The following is a 26,903-nucleotide window of genomic DNA, read 5'->3' on the forward strand; positions in this document are numbered from 1 at the left end:
TGAGGGTCTGCACTCGGAATGACCCTGCAAGGCCCAGGGAGTGCTTACCCCTTGGCTGTGTCTGGGAACCCTGTGAGGTTCTCAGTGCTCCCTGGGCACAGGTCTTGGTCGTCGTGCAGCTGGCCTGGCTGGTGAGGACAGTCCAGGCCTATCTTGGTTCTTGATGGGCCTCAGCCTGGTGACTGTGACCTCTTCCCCACTTACCACTGCCTTCGAGGACAGAAAGTTCCAGCTAATCTCCATGGGAAGTTATTGAATTTGATTACACTTCTGTTAAGATTGTATGCTTTGTTTATAGGTACAAATGATTAAGGTACTGACTGACCACAGAGCTTGGTCCAGCCCTTGGTACCTCTCATAAGATAGAGTGTTTATGAAATGTGTAAGGCACACTTGACTTACTGCGACCCATAGAGCGTTCAAGAAAACAGTAGTTTGCCATAACTAAATGGTGCGCCTTGGACTCCCATTCCAGCTAGAGAGCCTGTACTGCTGGTCATGTTTGTGCTGTGTGCCACATTTAAAAAGTCAGATTCTTTTAGATATTTTTTACAAAGCCAATTGGTCATATTCTCCTAGTATTTCACTGATACTGTGCCTTGGGTTAATTCCTTCATATTTGTATACCTTACCTGAAGTGATAATGATCTTGACAGACCAATAAGTAAAAGAAGCTTGCCCTCTCCCAGCTGTGGTGCAGCTCCAGAGCTGGTGGTGGCTCCTTGGTTGGGAGCTGGCATGTGGTATGTCTTCTGGGGTGACCCTGCCTGAGCTGGCCTTCCTGGGGCTGGCCTGCGGTGTGGAGCCGAGGTTTGTGTGGTCTTTCGGGGACTGCCCAAACTTTTGCCTGTTCTTGCCATCTGCTGCCTCACTTCTCCACTTCCATGCTCATCATGTTTGGGTTGCAGGATGTTCCGTCTAGATTTGTTTTTTACTTATTATCTTAAGATGAGCATCTCTGTCTCCATCAACTTTTCTCTTGTGATTGAGCTGTCACCCTCTGCAAACCATTGGTTACTGTGCCTGTTCTTGGTGTACTTTCTACAGGCTTCTTCATAGTTCTCTGAAGTCTCCCTTCACTATTTTAATGGAGAGAGAAAATTTTTATCCTTTATGAACAAACATAATACACAGTATAAGAAACAGAGCTTTGTATTGCCACAGTCCCTTAGTTATTTAAATTTATAATATTAAGTGTTCAATTGTCTTCAATCTGCTTTTATGTTACCATGTTGATATACTTCTTATCACCTTTTGTATTGTTGCAGACTCATGATTTTTCCCAGTTTCAGCTCATTCTAATTAGCTGTACTTATGTTTGCAGGGTCACAACATGGCCAGTAACGGCCCCTACAGGCTAGCTTTCCTGCCTTTTCCTCCAACCACAGACAGCCTCCTTTTCAGATATAGCAAGGGATTCCAGGCCTGTGTTGATTGTCTTATTCCTGTTCCAAGATGTGGAGTCAAGTGCTCTCCTGGATTCTTTTTTTTTTTTTTAAATATCTTTAGTACTCAATTGTACCTTTTTTTTTTTTTTTTTTAATGAGTAATGGGCTTTTTTTTGCGTGGGGGGCTGCGTTGGGTCTTCGTTACTGTGTGCAGGCTTTCTCTAGTTGTGGTGAGCAGGGGCTACTCTTTGTTGTGGTGCGCGAGCCTCTCATTGCGGTGGCTTCTCTTGTTGCGGACCACGGGCTCTAGGCCTGCAGACTCAGTAGTTGTGGCTCACGGGGTCTAGAGCACAGGCTCAGCAGTTGTGGTGCACAGGTTTAGTTGCTGCGTGGCATGTGGGATCTTCCTGGACCAGGGCTTGAACCCGTATCCCCTGCATTGGCAGGTGGATTCTTAACCACTGTGCTACCAGGGAAGTCCTCTCCTAGGTTCTTTTAATGGGCAGTACTATTAGAAACAAATATGGGTGCTCTGAATTCATTTCATGTTGTTCTACAACAGTCTGGTGATGAGTAGGCTAATGATGTCACTGCTAGAACAATTTAGGCTCAGACTGCAAAAGAGATTTTTTTTTAAATGGTTGTGGGCACAACTTATGTATTTCTGATTTAACTTTGACACTATCCTTTCTTAATGTCCATCTGAATATTTAACTATATCTATCCACTTGTCTTTAGTATTTTTATGTATCTCATTGACAACTGTTGTGTTGTCACTTTGTTGGCAAATTACCATATTGCTTTCCAAAAACGTTTTAACAGCAACACAGGTTTATGGTACCAGCCACAATTGTATGAGTATACTTGCTTTATCACAATCTTGCCAGCATTTGGTGTCTCTGTGTGTTGCACACATACTTAATCATAATTCTTATCTATTAATTCACTCCTCCAGCCTCCTCCCGTAATTAAAAATGTACAGCACTATCTCTGGTGCTGTAACTTTCTTTGAATACAACGCACATTTTCGGCTCTTAGTTACTTGAGGTTTTTTTTTTTTTAACATCTTTATTGGAGTATAATTGCTTTACAATGGTGTGTTGGTTTCTGCTTTATAACAAAGTGAATCAGCTATACATATACATATATCCCCATTATCTCTTCCCTCTTGCGTCTCCCTCCCTCCTTCCTTCCCACTCCTAGAGTGGTCACAAAGCATGGAGCTGATCTCCCTGTGCTATGTGGCTGCTTCCCACTAGCTATCAGTTTTACATTTGGTAGTGTATATATGTCCATGCCACTCTCTCACTTTGTCCCAGCTTACCGTTCCCCCTCCCCGTGTCCTCAAGTCCATTCTGTAGTAGGTCTGCGTCTTTATTCCCGTCCTGCCCCTAGGTTCTTCGTGAACCTTTTTTTTTTTTTAAGATTCCATATATATGTGTTAGCATACAGTATTTGTTTTTCTCTTTCTGACTTACTCCGTATGACAGATTCTAGGTCCATCCACCTCACTACAAATAACTCAATTTCGTTTTTTTTTATGGTTGGGTAATATTCCATTGTATATATGTGCCACATCTTCTTTATCCATTCATCTGTTGATGGACACTTAGGTTGCTTCCATGTCCTGGCTATTGTAAATAGAGCTGCAATGAACATTGTGGTACATGACTCTTTTTGAACCATGGTTTTCTCAGGGTATATGCCCAGTAGTGGGATTGCTGGGTTGTATGGTAGTTCTATTTTCAGTTTTTTAAGGAACCTCCATGCTGTTCTCCATAGTGGCTGTATCAATTTACATTCCCACCAACAGTGCAAGAAGGTTCCCTTTTCTCCACACCCTCTCCAGCATTTATTGTTTGTAGATTTTTTTGATGATGGCCATTCTGACTGGTGTGAGATATCTCAGTGTAGTTTTGATCTGCATTTCTCTAATGATTAATGATGTTGAGCATTCTTTCATCTGTTTGTTGGCAATCTGTATATCTTTGGAGAAATATCTATTTAGGTCTTCTGCCCATTTTTGGATTGGGTTGTTTGTTTTTTTGATATTGAGCTGCATGAGCTGCTTGTAAATTTTGGAGATTAATCCTTTGTCAATTGCTTCATTTGCAAATATTTTCTCCCATTCTGAGGGTTGTCTTTTGGTCTTGTTTATGGTATCCTTTGCTGTGCAAAAGCTTTTAAGTTTCATTAGGTCCCATTTGTTTATTTTTTAATTTCCATTTCTCTAGGAGGTGGGTCAAAAAGGATCTTGCTGTGATTTATGTCATAGAGTGTTCTGCCTATGTTTTCCTCTAAGAATTTGATAGTGTCTAGCCTTACATTTAGGTCTTTAATCCATTTTGAGTTTATTTTTTTGTATAGTGTTAGGGAGTGTTTTAATTTCATTCTTTTACATGTAGCTGTCCAGTTTTCCCAGCACCACTTATTGAAGAGGCTGTCTTTTCTCCATTGTGTATTCTCGCCTCCTTTATCAAAAATAAAGTGACCACATGTGCGTGAGTTTATCTCTGGGCTTTCTGTCCTGTTCCATTGATCTATATTTCTGTTTTTGTGCCAGTACCATACTGTCTTGATTACTGTAGCTTTTTAGTATATAGTCTGGAGTCAGGGAGCCTGATTCCTCCAACAACGTTTTTCTTTCTCAAGATTGCTTTGGCTATTCGGGGTCTTTTGTGTTTCCATACAAATTGTGAAATTTTTTGTTCTAGTTCTGTGAAAAATACCGTTGGTAGTTTGATAAGGATTGCATTGAATCTGTAGATTGCTTTGGGTAGTATAGTCATTTTCACAATGTTGATTCTTCCAATCCAAGAACATGGTATATCTCTCCATCTAGTTACTTGAGTGTTTTTGGTGCCTATCCTTTGTACATTTCTTCGTTAAAAAAAGTCTTTACGATTTACAGATTTGAATGAGATTTTATATATAAATCAATGTAGTCATATATGATATAGCTATTTTTATAACAGTTTATTGAGATATAATTCATATACCATACAATTCACCCATTTAAAGTATATTTCAGTGGCTTTTAGTATATTCATGAGGTTGTATATCCCCATCCAATTCCAGGACATCCTCATCATTCCAAAAACAAACCCATTAGCAGTCACTCCCCATTCTCCCCTCCAGCCCCTGACAACCTCTAATTTTTCTTCCTCTATAGATTTGCCTACTCTGGACATTTCAGATAAATGGAATCATACAGTATGGGGCTTTTGTGTCTGGCCTTTTTCACATAGCATAATGTTTTGCATGTTCATCTGTTTTTTAGAATATATCAGTATTTCCTTTTTATGGCTGAATATTCAATTTTATAGCTAGATTACATTTTGTTTATCCATTTATCCGTTGATTGTCATTTGCGTTGTTTCCGCCTGTTAGTTGTTATGTATAATGCTACTATGAACATGCTTGTACAAGATTTGTGTGGAGCTATGTTTTCATTTCTAGGAGTGGATTTGAAGGATTATGTGATACCTGTTTCCTTTTGAGGAACTGTTGTAATGTTTTTCAGCGTGGTTGCACCATTTGACATTCCTACCACCAATATGACGGTTCCAATATCTCTACATCTCCATCAGCACTTGTTATTACCTTTTTGATTCTAGCCATTCTGGTATGTGTGAAATGGAGTCCCATTGTGGCTTTGATTTGCATTTCCACAGTAACTAATGATGTTGAGCATCTTTTCATGTACTTATTGGCCATTTGTATGTCTTTTTTGGAGAAATGTTTATTTAGATTTGTTGCCTATTTTTTAACTGTGTGGTTCTTTTTTTTTTTTTTAATTTAGTTGTAAGAGTTCTTTATATAGTCTGAATACAAGTCCCTTATCAGATTTATGATTTGCAAATATATTCTCCCATAATTGGGTTGTCCTTTCACTTTGTTGGTGGTGCCTTTGAAGCACAAAAGTTTTTAAATTTTGATGAAGTCCCTTTGATCTGTTTTTTTCTTTTGTTCCTGTGCTTTCGGTTTCATATCTAAGAAACCATTGCCAAGATCATAAAGATTAACTCCTATATTTTCTTCTGAGAGTTTCCTAGTTTTATTTCTTACTTGTAGATCTTTGATCCATTTGAGTTAAATTTTGTTGTGGGAAAGGCATCCAACTTCATTCTTCTGCATGTAGATATCCAGTTGTCCCAGCATCATTTGTTGAAAAGACTGTTCTTTCCCATTGAAGGGTCTTGGCACTCTTGTCAAAAATCGATTGGCCGTAGACATATGGGTTTTATTCCTGGACTCTGTTCCAGTCACCCATGTGTGTATCCTTATGCCAGTACCTCATTGTCTTTTTTCTTCCTTCCTTCCTTCCTTCCTTCCTTCCTTCCTTCCTTCCTTCCTTCCTTCATTCCTCCCTCCCTCCCTCCCTCCCTCCCTCCCTCCCTTCCTCCCTCCCTCCCTCCCTCCCTCCCTTCCTCCCTCCCTTCCTTGTCTATCTATTTATGGCTGCTTTGGGTCTTCGTTGCTGCACGGCCTTTCTCTAGTTGTGGCAAGCAGGGGCTACTCTTTGTTGCTGTGTGCGGGCTTCTCATTGCGGTGGCTTCTCGTTGCGGAGCACAGGCTCTAGGCACGTGGGCTTCAATAGTTGTGGTGCGCAGGTTCAGTAGTTGTGGTGCATGGGCTTAGTTGGTCTGTGGCATGTGGAATCTTCCCGGACCAGGGCTTGAACCCGTGTCCCCTGCATCGGTGGGCCAGGTGTTTTTTTTTTTTTTTTTTTTTTTTTGGTGGTACGTGGGCCTCTCACCATTGTGGCCTCTCCCGTCGCAGAGCACAGGCTCCGGACGCGCAGGCTCAGCAGCCATGGCTCACGGGCCTAGCCGCTCCACAGCATGTGGGATCTTCCCAGACCTGGGCACAAACCCATGTCCCCCTGCATTGGCAGGCGGACTCTCAACCACTGCGCCACCAGGGAAGCCCTGTTAGGTTTTTGAATTTGTTTAAATAACTAAAAAACATATAATTCTTTAATTTGTTTAGAGGTAAATTTGGTGTGTAGTGAGCAGTTGGGCTCTAAATCAGTTATTTTTCCAATTGTTAAGCAGTTATTCCACTAGTGTCTTTTTTTTGAGCAGCTTATTTCTTATCAACTATAACTTTTACGTGTAGTTGGCAATTCTTGGGCTCTTCTTTCCATTAAGTTATACTTCTGTGTTCCAGGACTGCTAGGTTAAAATTCTATTTAGTTGTGAGATATAGTTATTTATTTGTTTGTTCGTTTGTTTATTTCTGCTTTGGGTCTTCGTTGCCACGTGTGGGCTTTCTCTAGTTGCGGTGAGCGGGGGCTACTCTTCATTGTGGTACATGGGCTTGTCATTGCAGTGGCTTCTCTTGTTGTGGAGCACGGCCTCTAGGCGTGTGGGCTTCAATAGTTGTGGCTCGCCTGCTCAGTAGTTGCTGCTCACAGGCTCTAGAGTGCAGGCTCAGTAGTTGTGGTGCACGGGCTTAGTTGCTCTGTGGCATATGGGATCTTCTCGGACCAGGGATCGAACCTGTGCCCCCTGCATTGTCAGGCGTATACCACCAGGGAAGTCCGGGATACAGTCTTAAGCTAGTCTGTTTGTTCAAACCCTGAGTGCCTTCTGTGTGTCTAGCCTTATATGAAATGTAAGTGGGTGAGTAGGGCAGGGGTTCTGGGATGGGAGACACCGTGGTCACAGGGTTGGACCAGCTTTCTCTGTGGACAGGGCCACAGATGATGTTTAGGCCAGGCAGTGTGTTGGGAAGGCCAGCTGGCCATGGCTGGGTGGGGGTGGGGGAGGTGTTGGAGACTTACGCAGTACTGAGGGAGAGGGTGAGGGCAGGTAGGTTCTGGGTGGTGGGGTCCGTGGGCACGCAGGACAGGGCAGGGTGGGATTTGAGTGGGGAAGGGACTTGGGAGAGGAGGGCAGTGGCCCGAACTGCATGGCGGAACATCAGATGACCTGCCCTGTGCTTGGTGGTGTTTCAACGATGTCAATACTTTAGTTCATATGTTTAGGAAGGGTGAGCCACTTTGAATCTTACCTTTTTTTTTTCCTGTGTCCACCAGTATGACACCGTTCCTATTCAGTCCAGCGTGGTATTATGTTCCTGCCCGTCCCCATCAATGGTGAGGACCCAGACTGAGTCCAGCACGGCCCCTGGCGTTCCCAGCTGTGGTAGCAGGCAGGGCCCCACCATGGACAGCACCGCGGCCGAATCCCGGCCAAGCGCCAACTCGCTGCAACACGCCACACAGCCACCACCACAGCCTCGGAAGAAACGGCCAGAAGACTTTAAATTTGGGAAAATTCTTGGTGAAGGCTCTTTTTCAACAGTGAGTATAGGCTGCTGCTGTTTGTCGAATGAGGATGTTTTCCTTGGGAGTACTGGCCTTTCTCGGGACTTGGAGCTGGGGGATTAAGACACCACAGTGGTGTTCTACCCCAGAGGAGGGTCTCAGGCCCTTGGGGATTCCTCTCCTGTTGTGAAGGTGACTTGGGGCTGGCTACCACCAGGCAGATCATGTCGTTTAAATATCTAGCTCATGATTTTGTAGGGGAAAGCTTTAAAAGGCATTTCATGATCTTATTTTCAATTTTCTCAAAAAATGCAGTTAGATTGTATTCTAACCAGGTGTCAGCAAGTTACATTTCATGTCGTTGTGCCCTGTTAGCAAGGCCCTGGGCAGCTTTCCTGTTCCTTAGATTAAACATTAGTGTTGGTGTATCTCTTCATAGTTTTGGGGAAACATTTAATGACCTTTGTTATTTCTCTGTTATTTTAAAAATATGAAACAGTACACCATTGACATTTGCTAGAGTTGCAGCCCAAGACCTGCTAGCTTCCAGATTTTTGTGTCCTCAGTTTCATGGACAGAATTACTATCACAGCATTGTCAAGTCACACTCAGGGTAATTCTTTTCATTACCTGAGAGAGTTTTACCTATCTTGTGGTATTTTTCCTCTTAAAGCAAAGATATGAAGGTTCAGAGCTGCCCTTTGCTGAGTTGGAGGCCTCATGTGGCTATGGCTGGGCCAGAGGCTTGCTGCAGGCTCTGGAAGGCCAGGGCCCCTGTCCCCTGGCCAGGGCGCGCAGTCTTAGTCCGTGCCTTCAGAAGAGACAGATCCTTGCCACCGTGGTCTCTGAGCTGGGCCCAGCATGAGCTGCAGCTCCTCAGACCTACAGGGTTCCTGAATAATGAGACTTTCTTGCCTGGCCTTTGTGAAGAAACCTCGTGTGAAATTTGTTTTCCTTTTCTTTTTTTCCATTTATGAAATATTTCAAAATACAAAGAACATGACATATTGGGGCTCACCCATGTTCCCAACATCATTTTAAGTGTTAACTTTTGCTCCTTTTACATTTTTAATTTAGATTTTTTTTATTGGCAGTTTTTAAGTTAATGAAAGAATTGGGCCCTCATGATAAAAACCTTCAACTTTGAGGATAATCCCCAGTAGGTCTGGTACTCACAGGTCCTTTCAGAAAGAAAAAACTATTTTGAAAAGAATCTTGGGTGTTCTGCACAGTTACTTACACGAGTCCAGTAAAAGAAGAAGCATTCTCTCTCCTTTTCTCAGTTGTACTTCATTGGACATTTATATTGACTGGAAAATGAGGATGTATTTATGAAATTCCCGTGTCCCTGGGTTTCCACCGTGGGTAAAAGTAGGTGCCATCTGTTCTGGGTGACAGACTCCTAATGTAGAAAAGCCCCAGCTGAGATTCTTGTCATCCCTGCGCCAGGGTGGTACCCAGGAAAGTGCCGTGAGCCTGGAGCCTCTTTTCTGGTACTGTTTGGAATCCTGCAGCCTTGGGTCTCAAATTATATGTGCTACCCTCAGTTCCTTCTCACCATTCCTGAAATATAGACAACTTAAAATGAGGTTTCCAGGGGAGGCAGCTCCCAGGCTGGATCCCCAGGCAGGACCTTCACGTGATAGAGCCTGCGCTGGAGAAGGGGAAGCCTGGTCCACTGCTGCCGGCACCCTGAGGGTGATCCTGATGTCTACTGCCCCTGCAGTTGGCCCGGGCCATGCGGAGGGACATAAGGAAACTGCATAGAATATGCAGAGTTCACACAACGGAAAGATGACATAAATATCTCCTTCAGATAGGATTCCATTAAATATTAGTACTCAGTGTTTTTCTTCCTTTTTCCTACTTACGTAGCTATTGCATGCTGCTGTGAAGAAATTTAGCATTACATCGGTACATAACCTAGGGAAGGCCAGCCCTTCCCCAGCCCACTCTCCTTGACTCACCAGCGCCTGAGAATAGTCCACACAAGTTCCTTCCTCCACAGAGATCTTTAAGATCTTTCCACTTGAACACATATAATCTGACCTTGTTCTTCTTAAAAACTTCAGAGCTACACACAGTGCTTTTCCATGGTCACTTCTGATGAACTTGGGGAAGAATTCCCTAACGGGATATAACTTAGAACCAGGGGCCTCCAGAGGTCTTCCCGGAGGCTCCGGTATTTCACGGGAGTCAGCAGGTTTTCATCTGCTCTCTGGTCCTCGGCTGTTCCCTGTAGGTGTCTCAGGAGAGGAATTTGCACCAGCTGGCGGTGTTGGGGACCACCCCAGCTCACTGCCAGACTGGGCTCATCAGGCATTTGGAAGTTGTTACTCAGGTTGTGCCCAGGGTGTGTTCGTGTAGAAAGTTCTTTTCAGTGCGTGTGAGGCCCCACTGGTACTCTGTCCCCAAAGTAGAGTGTAAGACCTGGCTGTGCTGTGGAGAGGGCACGGGGTGGGTGGGGGGCGGGTGTGTGTGTGTGTGTGACTGCACGCTGGAGGGAGGCGCTCTCTGCCAGCCATGGTTCCTGTGCCCTCAGTAGCAGGGATGGGATTTACAGCATCTGAGAGTGGCATCAAGTGAAATGCAACTATTATTTGTAAAAGCCCAAATTCAGGGTGGCCTTTTGCAATGAACATGTACTGGGGACCTATCCATAGAGTTATTTTTTGAAGAAATTCCAAGTACCCACCTTGTGGAGATATTATTATTTGCTGCTTCTTCCTACTGTTTGTGTGAGGGTTATGCTGGTCATAAGATGTTCCTGAATATATATTTCACTGCAAGAGGGGGCACTATTGGCATCTGATGAGGAACCTTCTGGAAACATTTGAGAGATAACATGTGTTTCCTTTAACTACTAGAACACATTAACTTAGTCATTGGCACTCAGCTATGTTTGTTAGCACAGGACCAAAAATATTTAAAATGTAATTTCGTGGTGGGGCGGGGTAGCCTGTGTGGTTGGTTGCAGGGTGACTTGTGAGACTCAGTGCCCTGGTTACATTGGGTGTTTTTTTCTCTTCTTTTTCCCCTTTTTCTTCCCAAACCAGGTTGTTCTGGCCCGAGAACTGGCAACCTCAAGGGAATATGCTAGTAAGTAACTAACTCCAGCGAGCTAGGATGCTCCAGTGTCTAGGATGCAGGAACAGTGCACCTCTGGGTATGCGGCCACCTGGCTGCCCAGCCCCTGGAGGTTTCTGTGCTGATTTCAGGGGACAGGACACTGTTGGTCTTAGAGATCACAAATCTGGTGGGTGCGTTTTGTGAAAAACTTTAATTTTTATTTATCTGTTACTTTATGAGTTGTGTCTTTAGTGTTTTCTTACTATTTCCAATTGTAGTAACTTGCTTCTCTCTTAAGTTAAAATTCTAGAGAAACGTCACATTATCAAAGAAAACAAAGTCCCGTATGTAACCAGAGAGAGAGACGTGATGTCGCGGCTGGATCACCCCTTCTTTGTTAAACTTTACTTCACATTTCAGGATGATGAAAAGCTCTGTATCCTTTGAACAGTCAAAGCCTTCTGATATCACGCCAGTGACCCCTTACTGTTTTGGAACCATGACCCCGTTTTTGTTTTCACAAGTAACCCCTTCCCTGGAAGGGAAAAGGGTAGCTTATTCTAAATACAGATGAATTCACATCACTTTGCTTTGGGACCCCCTGGGATTGCTGACATTCACTGAAGTAGAACATTACTTCAAGGGAGATCATCACGGTCATTTTTGAGGTTTTTTGTTGGTAAGCTTCATATCTAAAAGATCATTATTTTAATGCTGTTCTTGCTAGACATTTATTTAAAGGCATGCCCTCATTCCTTTTTAATCAGCATCCTTGGAGTATCTGTCAGGTGTTGAATCCAGTGCTCAAAGCAGGGAAGCGAGAGAGAGGAAGAAGGATCTTGGGCCCGGGGCTCCCGGGAGGTAGTCACCTTTCTGCCCTCTTTGGCCCTGGGTTGTGGGGTTTGGTTGGAAGGAACATCTTTCTCAGGCTCAGCTGCCAGGTAGAAAGTCTAGGGAGTGACCCATAGGAGCCCAACCCTTTCTTCCTGTATCCAGGACTTGTCCTCCCAGAGACAGCCCCTCCCCAGGGCCCTCCAGCCTCCCCCACTCCCGCCCCTGTGGATGTCTCTGATCATCCAGTGCCTGGCTCTCCAGGGCTGTGCACACTGCTTCTCCAGCTGCTTCTCCTGCAGGGACGTCACACCCTGCTGATTCTTTGTTTTATTTCAGGGCATCTCATATTCCCTGACTTCTCCTCTCCTCCCTGGAGCACTTTTTTTCTTTCTTCTTTGCTCAGGGTTCAAGGAGACAGGGCACTGTGGCATTCAGGGTGGGCCATATCTGTGTTGTCAGCTTGTCTCTGGGCCATTCATCATACAGCCAGGCCCGCCAGGTCTCCTCACTCCCCGGCCCCTCTCCTGCAGTTGTTCTTCCAAACCGGGACTCCCTCAGCCTCCGTTTGCCCAGAGACTCTGTCTTCAATCCCAGCAGCTGCTCTTGGCTTCTTCTCGACGACGGAGGTTGAGCTGCCAAATGGAGTTGAGAGTTTGTTCAAGTGTAAAACTCAGTCTGTGCATCTGTTCTTTTCCTCCTGCCCTTAGGTCTCCAGAGCCCCTTCCCCTCACCCCACCACCTGTAAAGCTTGGCTTCCCCATCCCACTTGGGGGTGGGGGCCTGATCTTAACCCCCCTTCCCTCCCCCTCTCTCCTCTCTCCACACATATTCTTCTGGGTTAAAACTTTGCTCGATCCTGTTTCCCCTTTAAGACCATTTTCTGGCTCCTTCAGCTGTCAGCTGAATGTTTCCTTTTGTTTATTGAGAAGTCCTGGTTGAGTGCCAGGTGATGGGAACATGCTGGTAAATGAGGTGCAGGCTCTGCCCTCATGGGACTTGCATTTCTGCGCAGGAGTTAGATATACATAGGTGATTAATGGCTGTGTGATAGACACTGAGGAAACAAGAGTAGTAAGGCCAGGTAGGAGTTGGTCGGTGGAGAGTTGGATCAGCTGTTTTAACTTGGTTGTCTGAGGAGAGGATATCAGCCTGAGTCCTGAGCAGAGCAGGGACAGGTATGTGTATGTGTGGGGGGTACAAAAAGACTGGGCAGGGGTCAGCTTCTTGGGCCTCAGAGTCCCGGCAAGAATTTTGGATTTTCTTCTAAGTGTGGCACAGAGTCCAGGAGGAGGGTCTGGAGCAGGGTAGCCGTTTGCTATCACTCGGGCTGCTGCTGCCGGGAGGGCTCTTGTAAGTGAACTGGGAGGATGGAGTCAAGCTGCCTCCTGGGGGTGGGGCCTCAGAGCTGGGTGCACAATGGTCCTGTAATTGATGCAGCCGTTGATCCTTGCTACTTGAGACCTGAGTGGGCTACTGGGTGGCTGCCTGCAGAGCCTGAGAAGTCAGGTTGTTGTGCAGATTGGTGGGGGGTGGGCTGGGGTGTCGGTGGGCCGGAGGGTGCCCAGCAGGGAAGAGTTCCAATGAGTGGAGAGAATAGAGTCCCAGGGGCCATGGACCAGATGGTTTCCGGTGGAGGGTGCTGGCTGCCCTGCCAGATAGTGCTAAGTGGTCAAGTAGCTTGGCCCTGGCCTGACCTGTGGATTGCTTCCCATGCAAAGTGTTGTTGAGAGTGGCAGTCTGGGGGTGGGGCGGAGGGCTCAATCAAGAGAGGCAAGGAAAGACCAACAGTGGTTTTTTCCTAGTGGTTTCACCGTAAAGGGGAGCAGTAAAATGGTCTAGTAGCCAAGAGCATGTGGGGCAGGGAGGGGGGTTCCTTGTTGGTTTGTTTTAGGTCTTTTAAAGTGTTTGCCTCTCCACCTGGCTTCAGCATTGCCCCATGTCCCTGTCTGCTGTCACTGCTCATGCAGCAGTCATCAGTGACCTATCTGTTCTGTATCTCACCTCTGAGGCCACCTAGACCTCTTGCTCCTTGTGCTCCATGGCACCCATGTGATTGTGCTTCTCTTTGAGCCTGTGGGGCTCTCTGGCTGCCAGATTTCCTGGAGTCCCAGGTCTGGGCTTCCTACGGGGCCTGGGGAGAATGTCTTGTTGGTTGGGAGGCTCCAGCAGGTCGCACATACTTGATTTCATCTTCTCCCAAGGTCATGTTCAGTAGGATCAGGCACTCAGAGGCTAGATGAGTGAGCTCACTGTCTGATTTCAGATGGGATTGGCCAGAGTAATGCAGGTGGAGGGGACTCTAGGTCTCTGTCCAATGGTGTCTGTTGCTTTTGACATTTTAAGACAAATTTGAAAGCCTGTGGAGATTGCAAGGGCTCACTTAACCTCTGACAGGAGTGAGACCTGGGGACTTCTCCACTGGAAATCCTTTGTAGTATACAGTGTGTTGAAAGATAAAGGAAAGGAAACACTCTGCCTGAATAAAAGCCCCAGTGTGCACACCATCCTCCTTTTAGCCATAATTTACACATTGGGGTGAGAGGGGAGCAGCGACTACAGGGCTAAGCACACTCTCAGGACAGGTGAGGCAGAGCCTGGTGACACCCCTGCAGCAGCCTGAAAACAGGCAGGTAGATCCGTGAGGGGCCTTCTGGGCACTGGCAGCCTCTTTGCCCTCTGGAGGTTCAGTTTGACCAGACTCAATCCCTGCTCCCCAGAGAGGGCTGAGCTTAGAGAAGCCCTCCCGCCCTCCTTAGGTGCAATGCAGGTCTGGGCACCGCAGCCAGCCAGCCAGGGTGCCTTTCCCTCCAGCAGAGATGAAGGCTGAGGGGTTTCAGAGGCTGTTGCTCCGCTAACCTCCGTTCTTCCTCCACCTCCCACCTGCCTGTCCTTGTGTGTCCTCTCTTGCAGCTTGAGGACAGGAACAGCACCCTAGACCTCAGGAAGCTGGGCTCCAGTCCTCTCCCTCCTTGGTTTTGTGACTTTGAGTCAGTTGCTTAACTTCTCTGGGCTGGGCTCCTCTGCAAAGCGCAGGCATTGGGCTCAGCAGGCTCTCAGGCACTGCCACAGGCCTGATCTGTGCTCATTGTCCCAGGAATTCACTTGCTCCCTGTGAGAGAGTAGCCTCCTCTCACTGCCCTGGGGCCTTAGCTGTGCTGAGGGAGGTAGAAATTTTCTAGGGTGTGAAGTGGACCAGTGAGGTCTGAAAGAGTGTTTCTGGGGAATGAGGAACGGGTGTGGTCAGAGAGAACACGGGCTTGGAGCCATGATCCACAACATGTCATGTCCAAAACCTGTCGGTCACTTAGCGCCACAGCCGAGCAGAGAACTAGAAGTGTCCCTCACACAGGAAACAGGAACTCAGGGAGTGGTCAGATAAGGGGCAAAACCTGTGAAGCCAGAAGAGGCCCTGTCGCCATGGCCGAGCCTCTCACGTGGGCTGCTGGTTTCTGGGAGACTGCTCCTGAGTGGGGAGGCTCTGCATCCGGTCCAGGTCCAGGCAGGGCCCCTGCTTAGGGTTGAGTGGGCCAGAGTCTGCCGGCTGCTGGTGAGGAGGCCACAGATACCAGCCTTCTCCGAGGAGTGATCAAAGCAAGGAGAGGAGGAGGGAAGGCGCCCTGGCCGAGACCCTTTGCATTCCCTAGAAGTTAGGTTGGTTTTGGGCCTCAGCTTCCTGTTAAACGTTCTAGTTGGAAGGGCTTGGGAGGCCATGGGTGGGGCTCGATCACAGGCAGGTTCGAGCATCTTTGGTTGGTGGTCTCTCCCCTCCTGGGCCACAGCTTCAGGCATCTTCTTTGGTGGGAGATGGCAAGTGCCTTGGCAAACAAAAGCCAGATGGGACAGCTTGAGCACAGGTCACCCCTTACCCCCTCGGAGCTGATGCTCAGGGCGGGTGAGGACTTGGGTCACCCTGTCCTTGGCTGCAAGGGAGTGGCGGAGTACCTGTAGATTTCCATTAGGAGGTGCGGATGTTCAGTGCTTCCAGGAGGAAGCAGTTATATGGGATCCATTTATAGTTTCTCCTCTTAGGAAAAGGGAGAACCGAAGTAAAACAAATCACACTGCAGTGGTGTCCGAGGGAAAGATGACTGTTCCTCGAGTCTCTCCCCAGTGGGGGCCCAATAAATAGATTGAGTTTATCTATTAATGGCATTTCTCTTACAAAACTTGTCACTTTATACTTGGGAAGGAGCATTCATTTGAGGAACCTTTACGTGAACGGACTCAGCACGGCATATGGCGTGCGGTTGGTGCAGGTTGGAGGCTGTGTGCTGATGGGGGCGTTGGGACCACAGGCCCTGACTGCCATCTCTAGCGGCTTCCCTTCACTGAGCCCACAGGTGTCTTCTGGGGATGGGGAGTCCAGAAGGGGCAGTTGGCCTGAGAGGCACGTGTTTTTGTGTTGTTGGTGAGAAACTCACGCTGGGATCCTGTCCTGGAGCCAGGGATTCCCTGCAGACCCAGCAGTTGCGGTAGGGTCTGGCTGGAAGAGGGGCAGCTGTCTCGGGCCACAGGTACCTTCAGTTTTAATTAATTTAAAAAATTGCTACTGGGCCGTTAAGGTCAGTTTAAAAGAAAGATTTTTGCTCTCTTCCTTAACTAGTCAATGTTTAGATTTTGGCCTTAGTTATGCCAAAAATGGAGAACTACTTAAATACATTCGGAAAATTGGTTCGTTCGATGAGACATGCACCCGATTTTACACAGCTGAGATGGTGTCTGCCCTAGAGTACTTGCATGGCAAGGGCATCATTCACAGGTACCAAGCCAGGGGGCTGCAGGCTTTGCTCCCCAGGCCTGGGGGTCAGCTCTGGTCTCTTTTATGGAGGGTGGGATGCCTCATTGTGAGAATTAAGAAGAGTTCACATTACTCTGATGTTGAGAGACTGTGGACCTTTAATATCAGATGAAATTGGTCAGATGTCCTTTTTGCCAGACTAACGATTCTCTTAGCCATGTTGACTGGTGATTTTATTTTGTCAGTTGTAGATTCTGTGTGTACATACCATTTTCCATGATTTTCCGATAAAGTCAAATTGAAAGTGTTCATTTAAGCTTTTTTTTTTTCTTACTGTTTTTTTTGGGGGGTGGGGGGGTAAAATACCCATAACGTAAAATTTACCGGGAATTCCCTGGTGGTCCAGTGGTTAGGACTCTGAGCTTCCACTGCAAGGGGCATGGGTTCAATCCCTGGTCGGAACTAAGATCCCGCCAAGCTGCGTGGCACAGACAAAAAAAAGAAAAAAGCCTAAAATAAAATAAAATTTACCATTTAACCATTTTCTCTCTCCCAATTTTGAGAAATAGTTGACATATATATATATATATATATATATATATATATATATGTTTAATGTGTACATTTATTGCGTAATGATACCACAGAAGGTTTAAAGGTACTTTATAGGTTAGGTATGATAGATTATACTTCAATTAAAAGTTTATTGAAATGGTAGATGCAGTTATGAAATGATGTAATTTGAATGTCCTCATTATATGCAGTTGATATTTGTTCAGTGCTAACTTTAGACTTGCATTCTTGGTTGTTAGTCTGTAAAGATTATAGGTATTAATCAGTTCATTTTGGTTTTAGCAAAATTTAGAGTTTGTAATAATGTTACTGTTTTAAATATTTCATCTCAAATGTAAAAAATCTACTTTCACAGGGACCTGAAACCAGAAAATATTTTGTTAAATGAAGATATGCACATCCAGATCACAGATTTTGGAACAGCAAAAGTATTATCCCCAGAGAGTAAACAAGGTGTGTGTTTTATTTCTAGTAGATCCCTGCTCAGTGCTTAAATCAAAACCAACTTCTTAGAAACAGGTTGAATTGCATTATGCTCATCATTAATGACAGTAGTTCGTAGTACCTTTGTTATTATAAAATGGATTTTTGAGTTTTCACAGGGGAAGCCTCTGCCTTTGGGCAACTTTAGCTGAGGGTCTGGGCGGTGTGTGCCTGGTCTGGTGGGTGCAGGGAGGGGCTTCGCAGGCTGCCTGTGGTTGGTCCTCCTGGCCTCAAGTGGTAGTAGGTCACCAGGTGCTTTCTGCATGTTATAGGCCCTCGGATGCCCACTGTGGCTCACCCTCCCTAGTCATCTTCCTAGAAGATGCTGGGGTGCCACATTTGTTCCTGGTCTCCCATGCAGGGGTGCGAGGTCAGTGTGGTCAGCTCCCAGCTCTTCCTGTTGGCACTATGGGTTCTCTGGGTTTGGGGGGTGGTATGTGTGCGCGCATGTGTGCGCACACACACGCACGCACACACAACTGACCTTGTATCCCGGTGCCCACTGTCTGCCTGTCTCCTGTGCGCAGCTGCCAGGGGTGGTGGCCCAGGCACACCGATGATAGTGAGGTTCTATAAGATCACAGAATGAGTTGGGGGCTGTTTTTTTTCCTGCTGGTCAAGTGCATGTTAATCATTGCAGACCCTTCTAACCACTGTTCCTCTAGGGTATTTCCTAGTCGGATTATGTACTGTGACAGTTACTGGCAGTCCACTTGGGTCAGAAGAGAGCCTTGGGTATCTTAGCTACCCAAGGGCATCTCGGCCATGGTTGGGGTGGGGGCATCTTGCTGTCCTTCAGGTGTTTGTTGAATGGAAATTATAAACTCTGAGGGTATAAAAAATAGCAGTTTAACTCCTGAAAACTGTGTTCAAGTATTGGGGTAGAGAGAAGATAAAGCCCTTTATGGTGAGGGTTGGGGGAAACTCAAAGCCCCTGTGTGAGTTAATAAGTGACCTTGAAAATGAAACTTGGGTGTAGGGACAGGTGTGACTGTCAGAGCTACCCTGACCTGGGAAGATGCTGCAGGGACCTCCACCCAGGGCATGTGCTTCTTTGCCAGGCTTGTGGGTATCCCCTGAAAGAAGGACCTTGATGGAGAGCCCTGGGGGGACGGACATGCTAGGGGAGGGTAGAGGGTTTGTTGGTGGAAGAAAGATTCAGACAGAAGCATCCACTTTGCTGCAGCTGCTCTCACGTGGAAAAGGGGAGCTGTGAGCGCAGGGCAGTGGTGGGGAGGAGCTGGGCCCCTCCGAAGAGCACTGTAGCTCAGCTGCGCTGGCCTGCTCTGCCTCGGGCTTGAACTGAGGCCTGTTTCGCAGCAGCTGCGGGGCTAACACCTGGGGTTTTGCTCCTCCCAGGCACGGTGGGCAGAGTCTTGACTCTGTGCTGCTGGAAGGGCCTGGCTGGGACCCCATGGGTTCCCTTCAGCAGGGTGCGTGATCTTTCCTTTCCAGGCTTTTTCCCAGCCCTGTCTTTTGAATCTGAGGGTTCTTGTCAAGATTCTGTCAGTGCTTTCATCTGTGCACAGACACTCTTTGAGTCACAAGACGGCATCTTGAATTCGGGAACTTTTCTGAGAATCTTAAAGCACCACCCTTTTGTGTTTGAAACAAAACTTGCAGTCAAGGCAGACGCTCTTATTTCTCAATGAGGCTTAGTCCTGGTGACGCTTGCCTACCTTTGTATTGTACTTCCCACCCAGGGCTCCTGCCTGGAGATGCACTTCCCAAGCCCCAGGAAGTCCTCCTGGCACCTGTGACATGCCCCAAACCTTGACCTATTTGACTCATTCTTATTGTATAGTAACATTTTGTTGGCCAGTAATCATGTTTTGATAGACATGGTATAACTCATAACCTGAGCATTGTTCACGACAGAGGTGAATCAAACAGGAACCTGAATGTTCTTGCTGGGCTGCTGGGCATCTCGTGTGTGACTTGCCGCTGAGACCAGCCACCGCCTGCCAGTCAGCCATGGTAGTCACCCCCTCAGAGTCTGCTTGGTCCTTTTTTCTTCACTTGGATTTCCTTCAGATCTGATATGTGGCACAGGCTAGTCCTACTGCCATGTAGCCCTTAAAAAAATGTAAGAACTTAAATGCATTGGCGAAATAGTGAAATAAACCTGATTTTTAAAATCTTTCTGGAAGGAGGAGGCTAAAAAGTCCTTAACATTGTAAACCAGGAAGAACTATCGATACTTATATATACACAGTTGAGTTGGCTTTTTCGTTTTTCTTCTTAGAGGAAATGTAGAAAACACGTATAATTACGTGAATGAATAATTTTGGTGACATACTCTCATTTTCTGTTTGACGTAGTTCAGAATCTTGGAGTTTATTCCTGCATTCGCTTTTTTTTAAAAAAACATCTTTATTGGAGTATAATTGCTTTACATTGTTGAGTTAGTTGCTGCTGTATAACAAAGTGAATCAGCTAAAATATATGGAACGCTTCATGAATTTGCGTGTCATCCTTGTGCAGGGGCCATGCTAATCTTCTCTGTATTGTTCCCATTTTGGTATATGTGCTGCCGAAGTGAGCACCTGCATTAGCTTTATAAACTTTTGTGCAGAGATGGTTTCCTCAAAACATCTTAAAGCTTCCAGAAGGGAAGTGTTGGTGGGAGCAAGGCCCAGGTTCCTTAGCTGTGCAGTGAGCATGTTTCGCCCTCTACCTCGTGAGAGACAGGCTGTCTATCTTAACAGACCTCCATCCCAGTGGGTGGCTCCTGGGAGGGGTGAACCCCGCATCCCTCTCTTACTGCTGCCTGTCGGGTCCAGGGAGTGACCCCCATGCTGTGACCCCCGTGCTGTGAGGGTGGGTGGGCACATGGGTCGATGGGCCTTTCTGGCACAGAGGACTTAGGCCTTCTAACCTTGCACAGGGGTCCCACAGAGCTTTACACTGAGGATCGCTTAATTACATGGAGTCAGCCCCTCATCTGTGGCCGTGTGCCTGGCCGTGGCCCTCTTTGCAAGAAGCTTGGGGAGTTCAGGGTGCCCTGGAGGTTGAGACTTGAGGTTTGTGTCTGGAGGCCTGTCCTGAGTTGTGCAGGCCTTTCTGATACAGTTGGGCGTGGAGGCTGCACCCACCACACATGGGGGTACAGGGGGGCGGCGGCAGGTGTGGGGACTGCTGAGAGCGGACGCAGCGGGGAAGCCTCAGAGCCAGCATCACTGTCACTGCACCTGCACCTGTGCAGTGCACCTCTGTGGACCACCTTTGTCCAGACCCTCACACCAGCGGTGACCCCCCATCCTGCTGTGCTGTGGGCTGGAGACCCTCTCACAGCCTCTGCCCTGCCGCCACTCTAGCACGTGCAGGGCCACCTGCTCCCCTATACTCCCACCACCAAGACACCTCCCAGCCATCGAGAAGCGATTGCTCTGGTCTTTTCAGTATTGGTATTTGTTTAGTCATAGCTGTGATGCCTGGAGTGTTGTTGTTTTTAAAACACAAAGAGTACCTGCTTTTTGTAAAACTTCAGACCATCCTTGTGACCTGATTGCCACCATCATCAATTTGTTTTCCCTGTAAATATTTTAGTATTTATTACTAAATGCAAAGCTTCTTTTTAAAAAACATAACCATAATACCATGCCATTTTTATACATTAAAAAATTAGCAGTAGTAGCTTAATATCTTAAAATATTCAGTCCGTGTTAAGTTTCCAGTCGCCAAAATTCCACATCATAATTTTTTGGTTGTTGCTTACTTGAATCAGGTTTCAAATAAAATTCTCACATTGAGCTTAGCTAATTTTTCTCTTAAATTTCTGTTATCTATAGCTTCTTCTCCATCTCTGTTTTTTCCCTTGCAGTTTGTTGAAGAAACCAGGTCATTTGTCTTATAGAGTTTCCCAGTCTGTTGAAGAAACCAGGTCATTTGTCTTATAGAGTTTCCCAGAGTTTGCTGATTGCATCTTTGTGGAGTCATGTAACATGCTCCTCTCCCCTCTGTATGTCTTGAAAATTGGGAGTTGGATGTGGCTGCTTGATCACATTCAGGTTCAGTCCTTTCACACCAAAGGCTGGTATGTGTGGTGTGCTCTTCATTAGGAAGCATGTAACATCCAGTCGTCTCTCCCTGTCAACAGCCCTTTATAGCCATGATGGCCTAGATCCATCAATTCATTAGAGAATGCAGAGTGATCATAGCCCAGTTCTTTCATTCTTGAGCTGGAATTTTTTTTTTTAATTTAAAAAAGTTTTTAAAAATTATTTATTTATATATTTATTTATTGGCTGCGTTGAGTCTTTGTTACTTCACACGGGCTTTCTCTAGTTGCAGCAAGCGGGGGCTACTCTCTGTTGTGGTGCGCGGGCTTCTATTGTTGCGGAGCACGGGCTGTAGGGCGTGCGGGCTCAGTTGTTGTGGCTCGTGGGCTCTAGAGCTCAGGCTCAGTAGTTGTAGTGCACAGGCTTAGTTGCTTTGTGGCATGTGGGATCTTCCTGGATCAGGGATTGAACCTGTGTCCCCTGCCTTGGCAGGCGGATTCTTTTCTTTTTTCTTTTTTTAAATTATGGATTTATTTATTTATTTAATTTTGGGCTGCGTTGGGTCTTTGTTGCTGCGCACGGGCTTTCTCTAGCTGCGGTGAGTGGGGGCCTCTCTTTGTTGTGGTGCTGGGCTTCTCACTGCGGTGGCTTCTCTTGTTGCGGAGCATGGGCTCTAGGTGCACAGGCTTCAGTAGTTGTGGCTCGCGGGCTCTAGAGCACAGGCTCAGTAGTTGTGGCGCAGGGCTTAGTTGCTCTGTGGCATGTGGGATCTTCTGGACCAGGGCTTGAACCAGTATTCCCTGCATTGGCAGGTGGATTCTTAACCACTGTGCCACCAGGGAAAAATCCCTGGAATTCTTTTTTAAAGAGAAACTTCCCCTTAGTCACTGTTTGTTTAACTAGTGATATTGATTGTGGAGGAAAAACAGGATAAATGCTTGCTTCATTCCCCCTTTTGTGCAGCTTTTGGAAAGCATGAATTGGTTCACTGTCATCCTCCAACGATGACCAATTCATCAAAAACATTATTACCCCACCTCACAACATACACAAAAGTTAACTTGGACAGATCAGAGATCTGAATGTAGGAGCTAAAACTATTACACTCTTGGAAGAAATCATGGGAGTAAACATTCATGACCTTGGGTTAGGCTCTGGTTTCTTAGATACAATACCAGAAGTACAAACAGCAGAACAAGTTTTAAAACTTTGGTGCTGTGATACCATTAAGAAAGTGAAAAAGACAACCTATGGGGTTGAATAGGAAAAAAACTTTCAAATCATATATCTGATAAGGGGCTTGTATCCAGAATATATAAAGAACTCATAACAAAAAAAAATTTTTTTTAATGGGCAAAGGGTCTGAATACACATTTTTGTAAAGAAGATAAGCAAGTGTCTCATAAACACATGAAAAGATGCTCAATATCATTAGGGAAATGCAAATCAAAACCACACCGAGACACCACTCCACACCCACTAGGATGACTAATCAAAAAGACATCCGATAAGAAGTATTAGCCAGGCTGTTGAGAAATCAAAGCCCTCGTACTCTGCAGGTGGGATTGTCAAATGATACAGCCGCTTTGGAAAAGTCTGGCAATTCCTCAGAAGGTTAAGCATAATTACCTTATAATCAGCCATTCAGCTTCTAGGTATATATCCAAGAGAATTGAAAAACAAATGTTTACATAAAAAGTTGTACGCCAGTGTTCATAGCAGCTTTATTTGTAATAGCCAAGGAGTGGAAACAACTCAAGTGTCCATCAACTGATGAATGGATAAACAGAGTGTGGTCTATCTGTATAGTGGAATTATTCAGCCTTAAAAGGAATGAAGTTCTGATATAGGCTCCAGCATTGATGAACCTTGAAAACATTGTGCTAAGTGAAAGCCAGCTGGGATTAGGATAGGGATTTTGTTGAATGTATAGATCAGTTTGGGGAGTATTGCTTTCTTAACAGTATTGTCTTCTGATCCTTCAACATGGAATGTCTTTCTGTTTATTTATATCTTTTGTAATTTCTTTCAGAAATTTTTTGTAGTTTTCAGTGTTATAAGCTTTGCACTTTTTTTTTTTTAAATTTTATTTTTGGCTGCGGTGGGTCTTCGTTGCTGTGTGCAGGCTTTCTCTAGTTGCAGTGAGTGGGGGCTACTCTTCGTTGCGGTGCGCAGGCTTCTCATTGTGGTTGGCTTCTCTTGTTGCGGAGCCCGGGCTGTAGGGTGCGTGGGCTTCAGTAGTTGTGGTGTGCGGGCTTAGTTGCTCTGTGGCATGTGGGATCTTCCCGGACCAGGGATCAAACCCGTGTCCCCTGCATTGGCAGGCGGATTCTTAACCGCTGTGCCACCAGGCAAGTCCCAGCTTTGCACTTCTTTTGTTAAATTTATTCCTAAGTATTTTATTTTGTTTTTGAGGCTATTGTAAATGTTAATTGTTTTCTTAATTTTCAGATTGTTCATTAAGAGCATATAGAAATATAGTTGATTTTTTTTGGTACACTGATCTTATGTCCTGCAACCTGGATGGACTTGTTTATTAGTTGTAATAGTTTTTTAGTGACTTCCTCAGGACTTTTTATGTACAGATCATGTCATCTGTGATTAGAGATAGTTTACGTCTTCCTTTCCAGCCTGGATGCGTTTTGCTTCATTTTCTTGCCTAATTGCCCTGGCTAGAACCTCCCCATTGAATAGAAATGGCAAGAGCAGGCATCCTTGTCTTGTTCCTGATCTTAGGGGAAAAGCTTCGCCTTTCATCATTGAGTATGATGTTCGTTGTGGGTTTTTCATAGGTGCCTTTATCAGGTTGAGGAAGTTCCCTTCCTTTTTTTAAAATTTATTCATTTAATTTATTTTTGGCTGCGTTGGGTCTTTGTTGCTGTGCACAGGCTTTCTCTTGTTGTGGTGAGCGGGGGCTACTCTTCGTTGCGGTGCGCGGGCATCTCATTGCGGTGGCTTCTCTTGTTGCTCTAGGCACACGGGCTTCAGTAGTTGTGGCATGTGGGCTCAGTAGTTGTGGCACACAGGCTTAGTTGCTCTGCGGCATGTGGGATCTTCCCGGACCAGGGCTCAAACCCATGTCTGCTGCATTGGCAGGCGGATTCTTAACCACTGCACCACCAGGGAAGCCCCGAGGACCTTCCCTTCTGTTTCTAGTTTGTTTTATACTTTACCATGAAGGAGTGTTGAATTTTTGTTAGATGGTTTTTCTGCATCTCTTGATCAAGATGGTCATGTCATTTTTGTCCTTTATTCTAATGATGTGATGTAATATATTGATTGGTTTTTATGTGCTGAACCACCCTTGCATTCCTGAGATTAAATCCCACTTGGTCAGTGGTGCACACTCCTTTTTATGTGTTGCTGGATTCAGTTTGCTTGTGTTCTGTCCAAGAGCTAATAAGCACATTTTGTGGAGTGTGTTTGCTGTGCTTCACATGTGGGTTCATGGATAAGACAATAGCGGTCTGCACTTTTGGCTTTAAAGAGAGTGTTCTGACCTCGGGAGCATGTAAGGTCCCTCCGTCCCCACTGGCACCTCACAGTCTGACCTGCAGATCTGTGGTGGCCAGAGTGGTCCACAGCCCAGGGTGCTGGCCCATTTATTTCAACCACTTTGAGGGTGGAGGTAACAACCCAGCCCAAACCCTTCTTTACCCTGACCCTTTGGCCTCCTGTTGAGTGGGTCAGTGGCCTAAAGGAGGCAGCATAAGCCAATGGTGGCTTGTGGGCCTTGGTTTTCCAATAGCTGGAGAATTTTGACATCTGACTAATCTCTGAGCTTACAGGGGGAGGTAACTAGATTATCTCTGTGGCTTTCTAATGCACTCTTGGGCTCTTACCCTGGTGTCACAGATAGAAATCTGCCATTCGTGAAGTGGAAGAGGAGAAAATTACTTGTTTTCACTAACCCTTCAGTGAAATCGAGCATCTCCTTCAGTTATGAAGGTAGGCAACAAACATCTGTGTCATTAGAAATCACAGATGTTTTCGTGTCCTGTCACAGTTGTCACAGATTCTTGATCTATTGTTTATGCTCATTGCTACTTCAGAATTACTCTATTAATAGACCTGCTGCCAGATCTTGTTGGTGCATTAATTTTTAAAAAACATATTAGTATATTGCATATTTATTACTTTAATATTTTGATACTTTCATTATGTACAGTCTTGTAGATATTATTTTATGTCTTTAGAACATCATTCTGAGGACAGTTATTCATTTCCACATTCCAGAGGATTCATTCATCTCTAGACTAGCGAAAGAGTTCCTTTCTAAGGAGGTGACTCTGTATCCTCAGGGACTTGGGAATCCCTTTAAGAAGGTGGACATAGGCTCCTGGGGAAGAGGAAGTAGCAGGTGTTGTGGGGGACAAGCAGACGCAGGCCCAGAAAGCTTACAGCAGCAGCAGCAGCAGCACACAGTCCTTTAAAGCCCAGCCATGCAGTGTGTGTCTCCTGTCCACTTTGTTTTGTGCGTAATGTAGCTATTTAAAAGCACAAATACCTCTGCATACTGTGTGATAGCCTGAATTATTTAATTATGTGTAATACATATCTTTCCATATAAAAATATATTTCTAGAACTTTTAAATAATATTTAAAAATATAAATAACGGAAGTAATGCACGATTATTATGAAGAACAGAAACACTGAACGGGTGAAGTATCAAGTTGAAGCCTGGCCCCTGAAGGATTGTGTCATGCCCCTGCCATCTGTGCTGGCTCCGTCCTGGAGGATCAGGTGCCAGAAATGAATTGCTGGGTCAGAGAGGAAGCCTGTCCTATATGGCTTTTGATGTTTTTTGGAAAATTGCTCCCCCAAAGTCACAGCATTTCACATTCCCCCCAGTAGCACTGTGAGGTTTTCTTCTTCAAATCCTTGCCAATACTGTGCATTTTCCTTCTTTTTTATCTTTGCTGATTTGAAAGGCTGTCGTATTCATTAACATTTCTTTGATTCATTGTAAGGTTGAATGGTTTCACTTGGTTTTAGCTCTTGATTTGTTTTCTTCCTCTGTTGAATCACTTCAGTGTTCTCGGCTGTCAGGGTCCTGGAAGGATGCAAATGTGGCTGAGAAGTCTCTACAGGAGAGTAGCTGACCTAGGGAACCAGTTACAGCAGGGCCCAAGGAAGCTGGACTCCCATAGCAGGATAGAGAGCCCCTCGGCCCTGGGAGGGCAGGTGGGAGGGACCAGCACCTGATGGGGGGGCCTCTGTGGTGGGAGAGGGCTGTGGCCTGTGGGTTGGCCAGGAGGAATAATCTCCATCTCTCTCCTGTCTCCCACTGGGGGTTCCTGCTGGCTCCAGGGCCCAGAGAAGGACAGAGACCGCATCTGGGAACACATGGGGAAGATGCAGCATGTCGGCCTTGTCTGTGTTTTTTAAGCATCTGCCTTTGGACGCTGTTGGACCCGCAGTTAGGAAGTCTTCCGTATGGGGAGCCCTGCTGGCTGCCCACCACAGGGATGGCAGGTGGGGAGCCGATGGCCACCATGGCCAGTGGGCCTGCCTCACAGCAGACCATTGTATGCTGAATTGG

The 26,903-nt window shown here is 45.9% G+C and overlaps 1 protein-coding gene and 1 non-coding gene across 8 annotated transcripts in view; one reads left to right on the forward strand and one right to left on the reverse strand.

The window, feature by feature from the left end:
* The window catches only part of PDPK1 (3-phosphoinositide dependent protein kinase 1), a 73,524-nt gene that overhangs the window by 21,552 nt on the left and 25,069 nt on the right, over nt 1-26,903 (forward strand). For 3 of the 7 annotated variants that reach the window (XM_067014237.1, XM_067014238.1, XM_067014239.1), the window contains exons 2-7: nt 7,432-7,698; nt 10,719-10,761; nt 11,030-11,167; nt 16,180-16,324; nt 17,232-17,329; nt 25,216-25,308. In XM_067014237.1, coding sequence (XP_066870338.1) covers nt 7,432-7,698; nt 10,719-10,761; nt 11,030-11,167; nt 16,180-16,324; nt 17,232-17,329; nt 25,216-25,308 — 784 coding nt within the window. Of the gene's footprint in view, nt 1-7,431; nt 7,699-10,718; nt 10,919-11,029; nt 11,168-16,179; nt 16,325-17,231; nt 17,330-25,215; nt 25,309-26,903 lie in introns of all 7 variants that reach the window. The other 4 variants (XM_059039132.2, XM_067014240.1, XM_067014241.1 and 1 more) reach the window with 3 other exon arrangements.
* Nucleotides 19,799-19,905, reverse strand: LOC131741917 (U6 spliceosomal RNA). The gene has a single exon (XR_009331271.1). It is a non-coding gene; the product is annotated as a U6 spliceosomal RNA (small nuclear RNA).

Source organism: Kogia breviceps, chromosome 14 (assembly GCF_026419965.1).
Source record: "Kogia breviceps isolate mKogBre1 chromosome 14, mKogBre1 haplotype 1, whole genome shotgun sequence".
NCBI lineage: Eukaryota > Metazoa > Chordata > Mammalia > Artiodactyla > Physeteridae > Kogia > Kogia breviceps.